At 51.8% G+C, this 19,352-nt stretch overlaps 1 protein-coding gene across 1 annotated transcript in view; it reads left to right on the forward strand.

The window, feature by feature from the left end:
- The window catches only part of PDGFRB (platelet derived growth factor receptor beta), a 31,760-nt gene extending 12,690 nt beyond the window's left edge, over positions 1 to 19,070 (forward strand). Inside the window, exons 2-23 of the mRNA XM_082291646.1 lie at positions 542 to 618; positions 1,682 to 1,978; positions 2,412 to 2,681; positions 2,957 to 3,084; positions 3,391 to 3,565; positions 4,150 to 4,342; positions 4,544 to 4,659; positions 5,180 to 5,306; positions 5,466 to 5,677; positions 6,334 to 6,428; positions 6,676 to 6,808; positions 7,217 to 7,321; positions 7,420 to 7,530; positions 7,890 to 8,043; positions 8,884 to 9,050; positions 9,289 to 9,407; positions 10,514 to 10,636; positions 12,053 to 12,164; positions 12,446 to 12,545; positions 12,651 to 12,756; positions 13,235 to 13,473; positions 13,971 to 19,070. Coding sequence (XP_082147772.1) covers positions 570 to 618; positions 1,682 to 1,978; positions 2,412 to 2,681; positions 2,957 to 3,084; positions 3,391 to 3,565; positions 4,150 to 4,342; positions 4,544 to 4,659; positions 5,180 to 5,306; positions 5,466 to 5,677; positions 6,334 to 6,428; positions 6,676 to 6,808; positions 7,217 to 7,321; positions 7,420 to 7,530; positions 7,890 to 8,043; positions 8,884 to 9,050; positions 9,289 to 9,407; positions 10,514 to 10,636; positions 12,053 to 12,164; positions 12,446 to 12,545; positions 12,651 to 12,756; positions 13,235 to 13,473; positions 13,971 to 14,121 — 3,282 coding nt within the window. The 5' untranslated portion in view covers positions 542 to 569 and the 3' untranslated portion in view covers positions 14,122 to 19,070. The remainder of the gene's footprint in view (positions 1 to 541; positions 619 to 1,681; positions 1,979 to 2,411; positions 2,682 to 2,956; positions 3,085 to 3,390; positions 3,566 to 4,149; positions 4,343 to 4,543; positions 4,660 to 5,179; positions 5,307 to 5,465; positions 5,678 to 6,333; positions 6,429 to 6,675; positions 6,809 to 7,216; positions 7,322 to 7,419; positions 7,531 to 7,889; positions 8,044 to 8,883; positions 9,051 to 9,288; positions 9,408 to 10,513; positions 10,637 to 12,052; positions 12,165 to 12,445; positions 12,546 to 12,650; positions 12,757 to 13,234; positions 13,474 to 13,970) is intronic.
- Positions 19,071 to 19,352: the final 282 nt, after the last annotated feature.

A 19,352-nucleotide genomic window follows, 5' to 3' on the forward strand; every position in this document is an offset into this window, starting at 1 on the left:
AAATACAAGAAACTGATTTTTGGTGGAGTTTCTTCAGGCTTGTTGTGGTTTAACCCCAGGCAGCAACCAACTGCCATGACAAGGCTGCTTTTATTTCACTGGAAGGAGCAAACAATGTGGGAGGGTTGGAGTGGGATCTGTTTTCTAGCAAGTTTTATCTCACTGTGACTGAGGGAAGAAAATCTAAGGAAAAAAGGCAACTGGTAAAGCAGAGGGAGGGAGGAAGGTAGGGCTGTGCAGAGCAGGGAGAGGCGTTTCCAGCAGAGATGAGCAAAAGTTGACACAACTGCTGGAGCCTCCAGCAAAATCCCTGTTCACCAGTGGGAGATGCCTTAGAAACTGCTCCTTGTGCAGATCCAGCGTGAGGGGGAGCCACCACCCCCCCAGGAGGGAAAGGCTGAGAACTGGGGAGAGATGGAAGGTTTCTGAGGTGGAGAAGTGAGGCCAGGACTTGGGTGGGGGCTCAGGGACCCCTGCCCAGGACAGCCGAGGGATCCCTCCTCTGCTGAGTGCCGTGCTCATATCACTTTGCTCTTGACAGGATTCAGACACCAAGCCCAGAGCCCACCATGCTGTGCCCCACTCTCAAGACGTGTCTCGGGCTCCTCATCCTCACCGGTGAGTGCTGTGGCTGGGCAGGGGTGTGTGATCCCTGCACTGGGATGCTGCCCTGGGGGGCTCACCTCAGGGTGAAGGGGAGGAAAGGGGCAGTGCCATGGGGAAGCACTGGGGTGCACAGCGTGCTCCAGGCACATCTATCCCTCCTAATGCCTCACATCCAGGGGATGATTCAATCCTGTGGCAGGGTGGGTGTAAAGTCCCCACCTGCTTCATGGTGATGCACAGCACAGTGGGAGAAGGAGGCCTTTCCATAAGCAGCACTGCCAGGTGTGCTCAGACCTTCTTTAGCAGACACCCAAGAACCCACATTAGCAGGACACCCCACAGCAGAAAGGATTTGGTCAGATCCCATATATCCAACAACTCCCCACAGCAAGGCAGTAGAGCTCCTGGCTGCACCTGGGCTGTTCACAGCATTGCTGCTGTCCCCAGCTGTCCTGCCCACCTGTGGGGACACCAGGGAGGAGTACATGTCACAGCCCCACTGGGACATCTGGACAAATGGTGAAGCAAGGAAGCTGGGAGAGGCACGGGTAGCCATTCAGGAAGACCTTGCCTGCTCTATTGCTTCCAAAGGATTTCCTGCAAGGTTTTGCTTCCATTCCTTTGTCACTTTCTTGTAAACTGACATTGTTTCAGCCTAGTCTGTGTCCTGTCTGACACTGTCCGTGTGGACAGGCAGCCAGAAGAGCAGGGAATTGCCTCCTGTCCTCCCTGAGGGTTCTCCACCTAATATTGCCACAGACATCATGGGCTGCACTGAACACTGCTAAATCCTGTGATGTCTGATTTGCTCTCCAGTGAGGGTTGCAGGAGGTACAGGGAATGAAGGGTGACCCACCAAGGTGTGAGCTGGCAGGACATTTCTGAGGAGAGTGTGGGTTTGTCAGTGGTGATTACACTAGGGAAGGCAATTCCAGGTTTTTTTCAGTGTAAAGGTATTTTTCAGTGTAAGGACTGACACTACAAAGCAAACACATTGCCTTGAGGTGGTGCTCCAGTGTGCTTCTCTGTGAATTTTGGAGGAATCCAATCTGGTCTCATGTCACTCCTCTCTCAGGTATGCTGCAGGTAACATTTGGGGACAGCGAGCTGCACATCGAACCCAGAGACACTGAGCTTGTCCTCAGCCTCCACAGCAGCTTCTCCCTCCTGTGCTACGGGGACAGAGAGCTGGTCTGGGAACGTGAGGGGCAGCCCCTTGCTGCCTCGCTGGAGCACAGGGATGGTGTCTTCGTCAGCAATCTCACCCTCAGGAACGTGACAGGCCATCACACTGGGGAGTACACGTGCACCTACAGCCCTGAGCAGGCTCCAGAGCCAGCAGACAGGAAAACCCTGTACATCTATGTTCCAGGTAGGGGACAGCATGTCCTTGCCTGTGGGTTTCCACAGGGTTTAGCAACTAGGAGAAAGAGGGCTTTGACTTATTGTTCTGTCTCCAAGCACCTGGCCTTCCCAAATCCCTCTTCCAACAGCAGAAGAGCCCTTATGGTAGGTCTCTCTGGCTGTGGCATTCTCTGGTGTGCCAGCTCATGGAGAGTGTGGTGTGCTGGGACAAGTGGTGGGGGAACAGTGGTGCTTGGTAGTGCTGGGTTTCTCTCGCCCTTCCAGGAGAGGTTTGACAAGCACACAACATGCAGCTCTACTTTCCCAAGAGAAGCGTGGGAAGAAGCATCCTGCTAATATGGAGTCAGGACCCTGTGTTGGAGTATTCCTGGATGAGCAGAGAGCAGCCCTGCTTAAGCTTCAAGCAGCTTTCTCTAACCAATGTTCCCTCTCTCCCACAGATCCCTCCTTGGTTTTCCTCCCCGTAGCCACCTCTGAAGAGCTCTTCATCTTCATGACGGGCTACACAGAGGCTGTCATCCCATGTCGTGTGACCAACCCACAGATGCAGGTCACCCTCTATGAGAAGAAGGTGGAGAACCCCATCCCAGCTACATATGATCCACAACAGGGATTCAAAGGCTTCTTTGAGGATAAGAGCTATTTCTGCCGGACATTCGTGGATGACCAGGAGGTGGATTCAGACACTTTTTACGTCTACAGGATCCAGGGTGAGCTGACATTATCTCAGCACACCTGTGCACCTGCTGTGGCTGTTTCTTCAGGGCAGTGGCAGGGGACAGCAAAGCTCTCCCCCGTCTCCTCTGTGATGATCACTTTGGAGGCTGGATTTAGTCCTGTCTCCATTAGAGAGTAGGTTCTGCCTACAAGTCAGCTCCATCCCTCAGGGAAGACAGTTTCCACTGGACCAGTCCACCCAAGATAAATGGACTGGGTGCCCACTTATCCCTTCATCATTCATTCCTTTCGTCCACCTTTCCCACAGTGTCATCTGTGAACGTCTCCATCAGCGCGGTGCAGACCATGGTGCGCCAGGGAGAAAACATCACCGTGATGTGCACCGTGAGCGGCAACGAGCTGGTCAACTTCAACTGGGATTATCCCCGCAAACAGGTGAGTGCTCCACATCCACAGGCTCTGGGCAGCAGCTCCAGCCTTCACCCAGAAGTGCCATGGCAATCACTCAGCAATATCCCATGGCAAAAGTTATGGGATGCTGCTGCTGCCACACAGGGAAGCTTGACCGGGATATCCTTGGATTAAGACTGTCTGTCTCAGGGGCCTCTGATTGGTGCATGTTCCCTGGCCCTGTGGCAGCCAAACTGGGGTCCTCTACCACTTTCTCTCCCCTCCCTGTGAGCCCAATGGCAGAACATGTTCATGGCTCCTCAGACCATGTCTCCTGTGCCCATTTTCCAGGCAGGGGAGGCTGTGGAGCCCGTGACTGACTTCCTGCCTGGATCCACTCATGAGATCCGCTCCATCCTCATCATCCAGAATGCAGAGCTGGAGGACGGTGGCACCTATGTCTGCAATGTCTCCGAGGGCTACCATGAGAAAACAGACCTGAAAGACATCACCGTCCAAGTGATCGGTGCGTTGCTCGCCACACGCCCAAAGCCAGCAAACAATGTGGGCATCCAGGCAGGATGTCCCAGAGTGACCCCCTCTCCTCTCTCACAGCCTCCAGCTCTCTCCCCTCCTCACTTCTGCTCTAAGTAACCATTACAATGAGCTAAACCTTACCCCATGTCACCCCTGCCACTTCTTGGCTTCAAAACATCCGAAATCTCCCATCATGGCTTTTGTGGCCCTTTAAGACTCTTGAGGGTATGGGTAAGAGCTCTTCTGCACTGTGCAGTGCCAAGGGGACGTAAAGACAGGTTGTCTTTCATCTGCATCTGACCTTCTTTCATGTAATTTGAGGGAAACTGCCCCATCTCCATTATCTCCACAAGATAAGAGCCACATGCTGCCCTGTGAGCTCCTCTACTCCAGTGTGGTTCTGCATCCACACTCTCCTCAGACACAAGTCTGAGGTCTCAAGGCATGGATCTGGACCTGCCCCCCAACTTCTGGGCATTCAGAGAGTTTTGTTCCAGATCCATATTTATCCAAAGGGCCGGGCACAGGGTTGTTTCCCTCTCTGACTCCCCTCTTCCTCCTGTGCCCTCTCAGAGCGTGGTTTTGTGCACTTCCACACCCACGTGCCCAGCACAGTGTACGCTGAGGTCCACAAGAGCCACACTATCCAGGTGGAGCTGGAGGCTTATCCCCAACCCAGCATTGTGTGGTTGAAGAACAACAAGACATTGACCATGGAGAGCAGCAGTGAATTCACCATCACCAGCAGGAACCTGTCAGAAACCAGGTATGGGCCCATCATTCCTCACCAGGGTGCAGGGAGGGGGTAATTCACAAAGCAATCTCCAAATTGCTGGCTGGACACGGTGGTTGAATGGTTTTCTGTGAGTGGATTTCGAGCCTCAGGTGGGCGGCAGCTGCTGTCTTCAAGTGTTATCAGTCCCCAGGTACCTTCCCACAGCCTTCACTCTGTGACTGTCTCCCTCAGGTACCAGACAGCTCTGGTGCTGGTGCGGGTGAAGCAGGAAGAAGGAGGATTTTACACCATTCGAGCTTCCAATGAAGATGATGAGCAGGAGCTCTCCTTCCATCTGCAGATAAATGGTGAGGATGGGCATGCAGACACAGGGCTGAGGAGAGCAGGAGCAGCCATAAGGGGTGCCACCATCCTTTGCTGCAGAACCCTCAGAATGAAGCCCTTACTTCTCTGGCTGCAGCTCCAGAGTGGTCTTGCTTAAAGAAAGAGCATTCAAGCAAGAAACACAGATGAAATATCGCACACTTGGCCTCAGAGCAAGTGGGGACAGGGAGGCAGCACAAACACCATCAGCTTGGCCCAAGGTAGTAGATATAGAGATTATTGTACAGCTTTCATGTCCAGGACTTTCCCCTGTGCTCTCCAGTCAAGCTACATGGCAGCAGATCTCCTCCATAACCCCCTCAAACCTTAATCTTTTTGCTGTTCCCTTTCAAAAATAAAGCACAATTGATGTGATGAGTCCTACCTCATCCCTAGGCTCTGGTAGGGGTACAGTCGAATCACGTTACCTAGAGGAATCGTGTTCCCCTTCCATCCTGCAGTCAGAAAGGAAGATTAATTCCCATCACTGTCTTTTGTTTTCAGTGCCAGCTAAAGTGGTGGATCTCAAGGAGAACAGCAGTGCCAGCAGTGGGGAGCAGACTGTAACATGCTCTGCTGAAGGCATGCCCCAGCCTGAGATCAGCTGGTCTACTTGCAGCGACATCAAATGGTGAGTGGAGGGATGGAGGCCATGAGAACAGCTGGACTTTTATTTATTAGAATAATAGGCCATTATTTAACTGTATTCTGCTGGCCCAGACACCTGGGCATCCCATGGTGGTGCGTGGTCCCTTCTGCCTCTCAGGTTCCTTTATCCTCTCTGGACCAGGTGCAGCACCAAGGGACAGCCCACCCGGCTTCTGGGGAACGAGTCGGCCGAGATCGGCGTGCAGACCAACGCCTCGTACCACGCGGAGCGGCAGCTGTACCGCGTCAACAGCACCCTGCAGCTGCACAGGGTGCACGAGCCCCTGCTCCTCAGGTGCACCGTGCAGAACTTCCTGGGCACCAACTCCCAGGACATCACTCTGGTCCCACATGGTGAGGGCTGAGTCAAGTTTTGAGCAAGTGGTGGGGAGATAGACCTTTCTGTGTCTCCAGCCTGGAAACCTGGGTGCTTCTGCCCCAAATGAGGCTTCCTTTGGGTTGAACAGAAAAGATTATTCCAGCTGGAGTGTGGAGCCCTTATGTCCAATGGCCATGGATATGCTCTTCCCACTACTGGCAGGGTCATTTCTCCAGGGAGACCAGAGAAGAGTGCCTGGGCAGGTCCCCAGTGTCTTGTTATTAGCCCCCAGGTCACTAGATGGTGCCATGGACTTGAACATCTACATGCTGAGCACCCCAAATATGAGGAAGGATGGTCTAAGCCCAGGCCCAGAGCTGCCAGTTCTCCCCCAAGCAAAACAGCCCCTCTTTATCTTTATATACTCCCATGGCCAAACTTCTCCCGAGGCAGCAGACCCTTCAGCAGGCAGTAACAACCCATCACCCCCTCATCCCTGGGGGACTGGCTCTGCAAGTGCTGGGCAAGTCTGCCCGGGAGGAGACTGTCCCTACCCAGAGAACAGCTCAGGGTCAATGTCTGGGGGAGGAGTGGGCAGGGACCCCTTCGCACTGCTCTCACCTCCTTTCCCTGGGTGCTTAGGCCGTGCAGGGGTGGAGAAGTCTGATTGCTGTCTCTGTTATCTTTGTAGCCTTGCCATTCAAGGTGGTCATCATCTCTGTCATCCTGGCCTTGCTGGTCCTCACTGTGATCTCCCTGATCATCCTGATCGTCCTGTGGCAGAAGGTAAAAGAGGAGAGTGTTCCCAGGCCGACACAGTGGTACCCCAGGGTTAGGGTGGGCTGTCCCAGCTGTGTCAGGATCTATGGCCTCCATTAGTTCCTGCATGCCCCTGGCATCTCCGGAGTAGATAGGCAATGAGACAACGGCTGGAGGGACCAAAGGCTCCCTAACAAAGTCCACACACATCCCCCATTCCCTCTCTGACTCCCAGCCTCTCAGATGTCTCTTTTCCCTTTGCTCCTTTTTCCAGAAACCTCGTTATGAAATCCGCTGGAAGGTGATTGAGTCAGTCAGCTCTGATGGGCACGAGTACATCTATGTGGATCCCATGCAGCTCCCGTATGACTCCACCTGGGAGGTGCCCAGGGACAAGCTGGTGTTAGGTAAAGGCTCTGCAGGTCCCACTGATGGATTCCTGAGGTCCTGGCTGTCTGGAGGTGATAGGTTTTGGGTTGAAATCTCCAAAAGAGACCAACCCAGAATAAACACAGAGATCCCTGGAGATACAATATGGTCCTGGAAAAGGGGGATCGTCTGGGGCCATGGTGGGAGGCCACTGCCCCTTTTGGCATTAAGCATTGTGTTATTCCCGGCTATCCCTCCTTGTAGCTGGCAGTTCTGGAAACCAGCCCCAACCCCAAACATCATAGTTCATGACCATGTCTGTGCCCACCAGGATGACTGCAGCAAGGCTGGTGTGGTTTCAGACTTGAACTTGTCTTTTCCAGGCTCCTCTCCTCATGTCTCCTCTAGAACATTGCCGACTTTGCCTCCTTGCTGTTTCTTTGCAGGACGCACTCTCGGCTCCGGTGCCTTCGGTCGTGTGGTGGAGGCAACAGCCCATGGCCTGAGCCATTCACAGTCCACCATGAAAGTGGCAGTCAAGATGCTCAAGTGTGAGTTGTCCCCCTTTCCCCACCCTAAAGCCACAAGACCAATCAGTGCCATGCTCTCCCCTCCTTGCCCTGCTGCTCACACTGGGTCTCCTCAACAGCCACAGCCCGCAGTAGTGAGAAGCAAGCCCTCATGTCCGAGCTGAAGATCATGAGCCACCTGGGCCCTCACCTCAACATTGTCAACTTGCTGGGGGCCTGCACCAAAGGAGGTAGATGAGCCCTGAGAACCCTGTCTCCTCTCCCTGCTTCCCTGGGCTGTGCTTAGGAGGACAGCTGTCCTTAGAATAATTCCTGTTGTCTGGTTCCAAACGATTCATCCTTCTCCTAAGAAAGCCTTGTGGGACTCTGAACACCTTTCTTCCAACCTGACTGAAACTGGGAAAGCACGTCTGTAATTCCCCCCTCCACAAACACAAATTTCAAATGCCAAAAAATGCTCAGTACCAGAAAGGTGGCTTTTCCCTTTGGCCCTGCCCAGACGCCCTGCAGTCTCGTAATATCCTAGTGGGATGAAGTTCACGGGCATGGTGGCCAAGGCAGGACTGATGCAGGTGTTCTGTTCCACCAGGACCCATCTACATCATCACCGAGTACTGCCGCTACGGGGACCTGGTGGATTACCTGCACCGCAACAAGCACACCTTCCTGCAGTCCTACGGAGAGAAGGCACGGCGAGAGGCGGAGCTCTACGGGAACACCCCCAAGGAGGACCATGTGCACAGGTACCAGGAAAGCAGCTCTCTCCTTCTCCCTGGCACCTGCCCCATCCTAGCCCCATCAGGGAGGGAGGCTGGTACTGCCAGGAAGGATCCTGCATTTCTCCAGAGCAGTGAAATAAACGCTGGCCCAGCACTGGGACACAGCTGGCTGCTCTGTTACCTTGTTAGACCAGCCCTTGTGCCAACCAGTGACCTCCAAGCAGCTCCTGACAGCAAGGAGTTAGCAAACTGTGTGTCCTGGAGTCTGAGTTTGCTAGCACACATGCCAGCAGCTCCATGCCAGTTGGGAATATTTCCTGGCATTGTTAACTTTATTGGCATAACCATAGCCATGCACTGAGTACAGAGACACTGGGTTTTCCAGCATGTCTTAGCCACTGGAGACCTCAGCTCTGCATTTCCAGGGCAGGTGGAGTTGCTACCAAGCCTAAGGGAGAAGTGCTAGAAGGAGGGCAGTTGCACAAGAGGTGCCACAAGGAAAGGGAAATGGTCCTTCATCTGGTTGCCAGCTGTAAGGGATGCAGGCACAGCAGCACAAAGAAGTGGTCCCATGGGAAGCTAGAAAGCAGCATTTCCTTCCAACACGCCAAAACAATAGAAAAATAGAGCAGTGTTACAGCTCCCCCCTGCCCTTTCTGCCTGAAGGCAGCTGAGATCTTCCTAAGTGCTGTGCCATTTGCACATTTCTGCATCCATGATGCAGGGCTTCCTTCCCGGCTGTGTGGGACATTTCAGTGCTGGGGCTGAGGTTTCAGGAATTTCAGACTCACAAATCATTGCCCCCAGCCCTCGTGTCTCCTCCTCCTCTCTGGATCTGAACAGCCTCTTCCCTTCCCCCCACAGCCACCTCTCCATGTCTGTCGAGAGCGACGGGGGCTACATGGACATGAGCAAGGACGACTCCCTAGACTATGTGCCCATGTCTGACATGAAGGGTGAAGTCAAGTACGCTGACATCGAGTCCTCTAACTATGGCACCCCCTATGAGCTGGACAGCTACTCCCCCTCAGGTAACAGCTTGGCCAAAGCGGGGGGGAGAGGTGCTTGTACTTTGGGTGTGGGTGCCTTTGCTTGCAGAGGTTGCCTTTGGGACACATCCAGCAGCAGTGGCAGATGTCCTCACAGTGAGAGCTCCCAGCTCTGCTCTTTTGTTGCTGGAGGCAGAGCATTCCTCAGTGTGTCCTTCCACTAGTGGGAGGCTCACCAGTGTGCTGGGTAACACCAACATCCATCTCTGCTTGCCCTCAGCTCCTGAAAGGACAGACCGGGTGACACTGATAAATGAGTCTCCGCTCCTCAGCTACATGGACTTGGTGGGCTTCAGCTTCCAAGTGGCCAATGGGATGGAGTTCCTGGCTTCCAAAAATGTACGTATGCTGGCTGGTCTGTGGTGGGAGCAGTGGTGGTGGCCAACAGTGAGTTCTCTGCCGTATCCTGTGGTCAGCTTCCTCCCACTGTCCCTCTGTCCGTGCCAAACTCCTCGTGGGTGAAGTGGCTGTGCAACTGAAGAGCTGCTGACCACTTCCCTTTGGAAACACAGTCCTGGAGATCAGCGTGACTATATTTGCATGTGACAGCTACTCCTGGCTTACACTGAGCTTCAGACCTCAAATTCCCTGACTCTGTGTTCCTCCTGAGCTGTGTTCAGCACAGCTGTGGCATTATATCATCCCTATTTACTGGGATGACCAAACAGTGTACAGGGAGCTAAAGCACAAGGCACTCTGCAGAAGAGCAACTACTCTAACTAGGCACCCTTTTTGCACTGCGTGCTCTGAGCACCCCAGGACTCACCAAAAGTGCTTGTTTAGTGGAAATTAAGGAAATTTAGTGGAAATTAATCCTCTGGGATTTCCTAAGGTGTGGCTTAGCCCAGGGCAAGCAGTGATATAGCTGGACTGTGTGAAGCTCACAGGGCAGGGCTAACAGAAGGCATCAATGCCATCAACAAGGAGAGAAATTCCTGGCTCTCTGCCCCCAGCTAGACAGTCTGATCTGCAAAAGTGCATGGTCAATGCTCCTGCAGCAAATTTCAGGGCTGTTCATATGGAAAACATCCAGCATGCTGGCAAACTAGGAGGCACAAGCCAGGCTGGTGTAACTCTGATGCCTTCAGGCTGCTGGGTTGGATTGTCCAGAGATGGAGACCACCCTTTCCTTCCAGCCCACCAAGTCCCCCCGCTTGGTCCGGCCCAGGCAGTGCCCTCTCTGCTGGGCTGTTCAGATTCCCCCTGCCAGATCCATATGGCTGTTGCTGTCACGGGGGAAGCAGTCCAGGCAAACAGCAAAAATGTGGTAGCTCTGCTAGTGGTCAAGCCATGATTGTCCCTAGAGGTGAAGGAGACACCTGAAATGGTGTGAGGTGATTCCTTTCCCTGCAGCCCCAGGAATGGGTCAGTGCTGGAGCTGGGCTGTGTCCTTGGGCTGTCTGAAGATCCCTCGCAGTGACAGTGCTCTGTCTCCCCCCCTACAGTGTGTGCACCGTGACCTGGCTGCCAGGAACGTCCTCATCTGTGAGGGGAAGCTGGTGAAGATCTGTGACTTTGGCCTGGCGAGGGACATCATGAGGGATTCCAACTATATCTCCAAAGGCAGCGTGAGTACCAGCAGCCTTGCAAGCTCCTTCTTCCCAGGGCTCTGGGGCTGGCACCCCCTACATAGTCCCCCTGAGAGCCACCTGTCCATCAATGTGCCCAGAGGTGGTGATAGGGCAAGACTCCCAGGAGATGATGTCAACAGCCAACCATCGTTCACTTTGTGTGCTCTGTACACTGTGGAGTAGCAGAATTGCATACCCACATCTCCTGGCTCTTTACAGAAGAACCTGAGCAGCCGCAAAACTAAGGATTGCCCCCTGTACACTGTCCCCATCACTGGCACCAGTGCTGCATCCTGCCAGCACTGAGTGTGGTCTTGAGCTGCAGGCAGGAGGAGGTGAGGTTAGGCAGCCTGGTAGGGCTATAGTGACTCACTGACCACTCTGGGAAGAGATTCACAGGACTCTGCTCTAACCACTAGACCACAAGTTAAGAAGAAGTGTCTTCTTGCAAGCAGCTACTCTCCAGAGAGACATCTTCAATCTTTCGAGGCAGGAGAGGATAAAACTGTAATTGAGCTTTGCCAGAAAGCATTTCCCTGTGATTTCAACAACAACCTATCTGCTCCAGCCCTGAGGCATTTGGTAATCTCCAACCCCAAGCAAAACAGGCCATTCCCAGAGAAACTGAGGCTGGGGGAGCTGAGAATAGAGACAGGTGCCTTAAATCTCTATCTAATCTATAAAAGACTTAACTTCTTTCATGATTTCTCCCATGTGCTGTCAAACAGGCACTCAGAGCTTGGACAGGGGGACCCTCCTGCAGAGGGGTTGGGGTTTTCAGTCCAGCCTTGGCATAGCAGCTTTCCTGTCCAATATGGGAAATGAAACTGAGCCCCTTTGCAATCCTTCCTGGAGATTATTTTGGTATTCATTGTGCAAGCAAATCCCAGGAGCAGCACAGCCAGTGCTGCCTACAAGCTGGTCAAGTGAGGCTTTTGGTTTTCTATTACTCTGTGTGAGTAAGAAGAGAAAAGAATCTGGATGTATCCTTTGGCTCTTTTCTGGCCATCCCTTAGCCCTCTCCAGCTTGGTCTCAGGTTTCCAAAGTCAGATGGGCCTGGATTTTCATCAGAAGTCTTTGGTCAGGTTGTGCAAGTCAGTGGCCTTCTCAAGAGCGAGGATCAGAGAACACGCACTGTGACATGTGTGCACTCATCACTGCAGGCTGTGATGGAAATGGATACAGCACAGCCATTCTTTCCTCCTTCCTGCTGGGTCTGTTCTGCACAAACAAAGAGGCAACTGGTCCCTCCCAGAACTGACAGACAGCAGATGTCACAGATGTGTTGGACTCACAGATAGATCTGAAGGGTCTTCTTTGCTTGTAGTTTGGGTGACAGGCTCTTACCTGTTGCAACAGGTGCTGTGGGTACCGCTGACTTTCTTCTTGTTTCATTTTTGATTCTCCCTTAGACCTTCTTGCCCCTTAAGTGGATGGCTCCAGAGAGCATCTTCAACAACCTCTACACCACCCTGAGTGATGTGTGGTCTTTTGGGATTCTTCTTTGGGAGATATTCACTCTAGGTAAGTGCCCTGGAGATCATGGTGATGTCTGTAGTTCTGATAGCATTTTAGCAGGATCCCTTCAAAAACAATAAAAATGCATTTCTAACCCCCAAGTTTCTACCTTACCAGTCAGAGTAGCACTTTATTCCCTGTCTCCTTCTTCCCCATGCTCACGTTGCATTTGGAAGTGAAATGAAACAGGAAAGGTAAAAAATAAGAAAGTCTTGGTGTGAAATGCATGTTGGCTGGAGGGTGGCAGGCAATCCAGCAGCCTAATTCCTGCTCTCCCTGTACACCAGGAGGGACTCCATACCCTGAACTGCCTATGAATGAACAGTTCTACAACGCCATCAAACGTGGCTATCGGATGTCCAAACCCACCCACGCCTCTGATGAAATGTAAGTGCTGTCCACATGTGTTTGCCCTGGACGTGTTCTACACACTACAGAAGCATTTCTGCCTCTGTTTTCCTCACCTTCTAACTCTCCGTTCCCTCTTGGCAGCTACAACATCATGCAGAAGTGCTGGGAGGAGAAGTTTGAGATCAGGCCATCCTTCTCGCAGCTGGTGGTGCTTATGGGAAACCTCCTGGTGGATTGCTACAGAAAGGTGTGTCCAAAGGACCCTGTGCTGGAGGGAGAGAAGAGGGTCAGTGCCTTGGTGAGGGCCCTCAGTCAGGGTTTGGAGATGAGTGTTTAGTGCTGCAGTGGCAGAGGATTTTGCTGTGAGCAAGGCTGCATTAGCCAGTGAAGGTGGTTTGGGCATCGCAGGAACATTGCCGAGACAGCTGGCATCGCCAGACAGGCAGCTGGTAACTCAGCAACTGCGGAAATCAGAACTGGCAGGAGATCGAAATCCTGCTTCCAACTGTTTGGTATTTTGGAGCTGTGAAGTTGTGCTACTGATCTCTCCCTTAGGGAAGGTTCATGGCCTGTCTTTGTTGGAGTAAGGGCAGATGAACCCAGCTAGAAGATGCCAGACCCTCTAGGAAAACCCTGGCAGGCATGGAAAGGATACACAACACAAGTGCATTCTCCCCACTCACAAGACCTTTCCCTTTCTTTGGTAACCTGCCGTGTGTGAGCAGAGGTACCAGCAGGTGGATGAAGAGTTCATGAAGAGTGACCACCCCGCTGTTGTCCGCACAAGACCCACAATTCCTGTGCTGAACAACGCCCGGCTTGCTGCCAGCTCCCCCACCAGCAGCATCCTCTACACAGCTGTGCACCAGAACGGGGGCGAGAATGATTATATCATCCCTCTTCCCGACCCCAAACCTGAGGCAAGCTGTGACCTCCCTCAGGAGGCCTCCATCAGCCGGGCCAGGTAAAAACATTGCTTCTGAGTGTTGTCCTTTCCCCCAGCTGTCCAAATCTGAAATGGGGACCTCAAGAGAAAAAGGGGATGTTCTGCTGAGGCACAGACTAGGGGTGGATGTACTAGGAGAGAAGGATGGCAGTGTCACCCCATCTGAGTAGCTGTGACCTGCATGAGCCTAAAGGAACCAGAGGAGCAGGGACATGAACTAAGATAGGGCACAATGGTACATCCCTGCACATCAGCCAGCACGGCTGACGACAAGCAACCCCACTCATGGAGAGGAGAGCACACAGGGAACCATGTTCTGTAGAACCCAACCAACTGTGTGTTGTGTTTGAGGGCTGAATAGGCCCACCTGGTATGGTCTGTTCCCCTGTGGGAAGCTACTCAGATAGAGTGGGGCTGCTGGGAGCTCAACACGCTTCTCAGTTGCTGGGAATCCTCTCTGACCCGGAGACTTGGGACAAGACATTCATTTCTCTCTCCCTCTTGTCTCCCTTCAGCTCTATGCTGAACGAGGCCAACACATCATCTACAATATCCTGTGACACCCCTCTGGGCCTCCGGCAGGATGAGGAGCAGGAATCTGACCCACAGCCAGGCTGCCAGGAGCCAACCACTGGACTCCAAGAGGTGGAGGAGAGTTTCCTGTAGTCAGAGCTGGGCTGACTTTGCATCTCCTTATGGAGAGGCCGGCTGAGGGGCTGACCCAGCTGTCACAGAGAGCCATGCTTGTGCTTGTATGTCAGGACATCCCCTCCTGTCCCAGCATTCCTCCTTCCCTCCTGTTTCCCAGTGTTGGGTGGGGAATTGAAGACTTTTCCCCACTGCCATCCCCTTCCCCCTTAAAAAGAGGCGGCTCAGTGCCAGAAACCCTCTATATCACTGCCACATCCTCCTCAGTGATCAAACCACTGCAGGAGGGAGACATCTCACAGACCAACATCTTTTCAATGGAAGACGTGGGTTGGATCTCCACGAGACACCACTTTCTGCATTGCTAAGATGATACTCCAGCCTCTTCCTCCTCCGTGGCAAGGAGTTTCATCCCCTCTGCACCAGCACTTCTCTGATGGTCTCAGCACCAGCCATGCTGTGGTTCTGTGGAATGCCACTGTGACAGATAATCCACCTGGAGCCCATTGCTGGGGTGTAGAGAAACTGCAACACCAACCTTCAGCTGCTGGAGGTCAGGAGTATGTTGGATTCTCCTCCAAGCACAGTCAAGTCCTGAAGAGACCAGCCAGTGTCTGGGAGGTACGGAATTACCCTTTTCCTCTCTCTACAGCTCTTCTGTGGTGGATAGAGCATCACAAGCACTGCAGGTATTCATAGCTCTGGGGCACAGCTCGGCATCCACCTAGAGGCTGTCACACCCTTTTGTGCCCAGCATGGCACCAGGAGCTCCAGGGGCATGCCAGGAACTCCAAATGCCCTCACAATGACTTGGTTATAGAAGCAAAGAGGGCAGCCACTGTTGTTCGTGTTGTCTGTGTGGACACTAAGCTAATTATTCTCCATTGAAGATTTAAAGGGAACAAATATATTAATCCACTAGCCAGGGCCAGTATAAGGAAACAATATGGTTATTCATTAATCTACTGCCACTACACCCAGCTCATCTACTGGGAAATCATATAACCATGCCAGCTGCAGAACCCTTGTGCCTTATCTTTGGGAAGCAAAGGCTCACCTTTGATAAACTGTTCACCCAAACGCTCTTTCTCAGGATGGGAGGGCTCACCGTTCCCTCCTGAGTCACAGCAAGATTATGGGCAGAAATAAGGATGCCAGAACACCAGCCCAGGGATAGCTCCAAAGAAAGAGAGGGAGCGGGGCTGGGAAGCTCCTTGGTCACAGCTGAACTGGATCTCATGCCCTGCCACCTTCTGAGGTCAGGCAGAGTCCCTTGCAGCCTGCCAGGGCTGTGAAGTGTCACAGGGAACTGAGCAGGGCAAGAGGAATCGGGGAGGATTCCTCTCTCTTGGAGAGTGTTTTGAAAACTAAAAGGGCCCAGACCTTCCCCCTCCTCTCACCTCCTTCCCCACTTCTCACAGATGGGTCTGAGGCTTCTTGTGCTCTCAGCTGGCACTTGAACAAGCAGACTCAAAGCAGGAGGAACACCAGGCTTTGGAAATCAGTTGTGAACCCTGCCTCTGCAGAGATGAAAGCTGGACCCCCAAAACCACAGGTCTGACACCACGGAAGACAGGTTTTTCTCTGAAATGAGTTTCACTTCACACAGAGCTCTGTTCACTGCATGTGCCCTACTGCCATTAACCCCTTCATTGCCCTACTCACGCACATCGCTCTGTGCATCCTACAGGAATTGCACAGGCAGGTTTACAAAATCAGAAATTCGATCAGCATCTTGCTGGGCTTCTGCCACCTCAGAGCCACTGAGAATTTATTTTGTTTCAAGATATGAAACTTCTGCCAGAAATCCCCAGCAAAACAGCTTCTGTTTTAAATTTCCTACCACTCCAGTGCTGCCATTTATGCGGCTGAAGGAGGAGTAGGTGTTTTGTGGGCTGATGTCCTTGGTAAAATGTGAACATAAGAAATAGCACTTTTATTGGCAGTCGGCAGAGGATATTTTCAGCATATGTGGTCAGATTCCCCACCATCCATAGGAAACATACCGTGAATGACAGTTGTTTTTCCATCCTCTGTTCCTCCTGCTTGTAATGAAGGAGCCATCTCCTATGGCCACAGTTCATGAAACAATCCTCACTGCAGAGAAGCAGTAATTTATGAGATCCTTTGGGTCAGACTGCTTGATTTTTCTAGCATGTAAGGTGCTTGGTAGGATCTCTGTCACTGCAACTTGAGCCCATAGGATGGCACATCAGATCATCCTAACAGCCCCCGTCTGCACCAGCTCCATTTTTAATTCATCCTTCTCTATCAAAGGTGACCAGAAGTACCCAGTACTCCAGGTGAGGTCAAACCTAGACCTCACACAGGGCATTAATAGTTCTGGTCTGTGCTGGTCTAGACTTGCCTGGTCCAGGCAAGATAGCTTTGGATAATATTAGCCGTTTCCCAGCCACAACATACTGAGAGCTTGGAGTCATCCTCTGACCAATCTAGGCACCTACGTCTTTCTACACTTCTAGCATTTCTCACCAAGCTACACCCTGCTGTTCCAGACATTGGGTCATGAGCAAATTTTGTTAACAAACTGTTATTTTTGGGTTGGACTGACTAATAAAAATATTAGATACTTCTAGCAACAAGAACAAACTGTGAGAGCTACTTTTACTACTTCCATCCAGCCCAAAGATTTCCCCATCAATTAACACCTTCTCACTTTCCCTTTGGCCATTTACTTATTTCAAAAATCCTATTCTAAACTTCATCTTGTACAGATTTAATTGCTAATTAAAGTACTGATTTCCCACTATCAAATAGTTTCCACAGTCCTGAAAGGGGAAATGTCCCTGCTGGGGGAGGTCAGGTGTCCTGTCCTATTAGCTGGGCATTAGCTACATTTGGATGTCTATTGCATTTTGTCCCATTAGTAGATTTACTGCAATTATTCTTTGCATTGAAACCTGTTCTGGCTGCTGATGGGATGCTAACCCCACCTCCCTATTCCTTCTTAAAGTAGGTACACCAGACTCTTTGCAAAATGGTACCATTCCCCACTCCAGAGGAATATGACCAAATACTTGCCCTTGGCCCTGTGATTTTTAGGGCTAAGTCTTGCACTTTGTGGTATTTTCCTGTCCTTACTCAACCTTTCACAGCACCTTTAGCAAGTTGCAGTGACCTGACCTTCTCAGCCAGGGACAAGCTGGCAGCTGGGAAAAGCCAACTTATTTTGCTAAGCATCCCTCAAAGAGAGGGCTTGGCAGAGCTGGGAATGACAGATCCAGCCCCACACTCCCTCTCTCTGCTGCCAACATTCCAGTCCCTGAGTGGCCTGGCAGGTGAGGGCCAGGAGAAATGTTTGGCTGTTCTAGGCCCTTCAGTTTTGTAGCCATAATTTCTCCAGTGGGACTCTGAAGGAAACTGGTCCCACTGGGTTTTCTGTTTTGATGATCAGTATTTTTGTTTGGGTGTGTTTGTGTGTTTAGAGGTGGACCCAAACTGAGCCCCTTACGAAGGAACACATGCCACAGCTTGGGCCCATCTCTAGTGCAATATCTTTTTATTTGTAGGTTATATTTTACTCTACAGCTGTTACATTGTTATCAGAACCAGTATATGCACAATCCTACTGCCAGTCACTATTTCATACGTGTATCCCAGAAAATAATGCAGCGCTCTGGTGTCTATTTCCGCATTTAAGGTGTTTCTCAGACTGATGTGTGCACAGGTTTTAATCCTTTTGTCCTTCTCAGTTTGAGTGTGTTATTTTCTTAAGCGCGAGTGTCACGTTTAGTGTTTGTTTGTGTTGCGTTAAGAAATCTAGAGCACAGCGGACTTTACTAGTAGGTAAATTGTCTCTGCTCACCTGCCAAGGGGACTGTGACAGGGTCCCATGGGGATGGGGGGCAGAAGTGCAGTGCAGATGTGCAGCCAGAGGAAGTCAGCCAGAAGTGAAAAGCAGCTCTTGTCTTTCTTCCCAGTCAGGGCTCTGGGCTGAGGGAGAGGCAGCACCACAAATAAAGGGCACTGGGCTGTTAGGGCTTGCCTGTGGGGAAGCCCCAGGTCTATGCAAAGCTGGCAGATCTGGGGAAGGGAATTTCGCAGAGTGCTAAGGAGGCAAACCCCCTGTTCCAATGTGCAAGTGCAAGGAACAGCCCTGGTTGGGTTCCGTGCTTAGCTCAGGTTCCAGGATGACCAGGGAGTCTGGATACAGCCTGTCTGTATCCCACTTAGAGAACACAAAGGTTGCCCTTTGGTAGCCCTCAGCAACGTCTTGGCATCCTTTGCCTCAGGTGGTTGCCCAGGCAGAGAGCAGCCGGGGCAGCTGCAGGTCCTCCCTGAGCACTGGGCAGCTCCAGAGCCACACAGGTCATTCCTGCAGCAGATCCCAGCCCTGCCTGCAGGCTGAGTGGCCAGTGCTGACTGTAACAGTGGAGGCACCATGTCACCTGCAGGACTTGCCCAAAGCAGGCCAGATATTGCTAAGAGTAAGATTTCATGGGCCAGCACATGGGTTGCTGGGCTCCCAGCATAGTTCCCATGTTTCACCCAGAGATCTGAGGTCCCTGGGAAATGCCAAGGTGGATCTAGTTGGCTGTGGCAAAGACAGGGGAACTGCTCCAGCAGCACTTTGGAGTGATGACTCTTGCCTGAGGTGCAAGAAGGCAAGGAAGCCAGCTTGTGCTTGCAGGCCTCTAGTGTCCCATCACTCCTCTTCCTTACTCCTTCATGGATTCATTGTACCAGAACTGCAAATCTTGCCCAAAGTGTGCCCTCTCCCCATCCTGCTGTGCTGGCTTGCTGGCATCACACTGTTCCTCTGCAGCCTTTCTGAACAGCAGCAGCACCTATCTCCATGCTCTCTGTCAAAATCAGCATGAGGGCAAAGGAGAAAGCAGAGTTCAGACTAAGGTACCAAAGAGTTAACATTTTTCTAGGTTTACAGTTGTATTTGTAGAATTTGTATTATGTCACATTTATAGCCATGAGATATTATTTTTATGCTGTAAACTTTTACAAATACATTTTTAAAGAAAGAGTTTAAAAATAAAGGTGTTTTTCATTTTGCAAAGTTCCATCTCTTCCTTTATTTGCCTGCTTTTGGTTGCTCCCACTCATATGGGGCTGGGAATACAGCTTAACCCTGTGGTGGGTGAAGGCTAAGCATGTTAATACGCTGTGCATGACCCCAGTGCTTAGTGAAAGCCAAGCTGGGAGCCAGGCAGGGAGAAGCACTGCAAGGAGCAACTGAGCCCAGAGACAGGGTAAGGAAAAGGGTCAAGATCTGC

The sequence above is a fragment of the Coloeus monedula genome (genome assembly GCF_965178545.1).
Source record: "Coloeus monedula genome assembly, chromosome: 15".
Taxonomy (NCBI): Eukaryota; Metazoa; Chordata; class Aves; order Passeriformes; family Corvidae; genus Coloeus; species Coloeus monedula.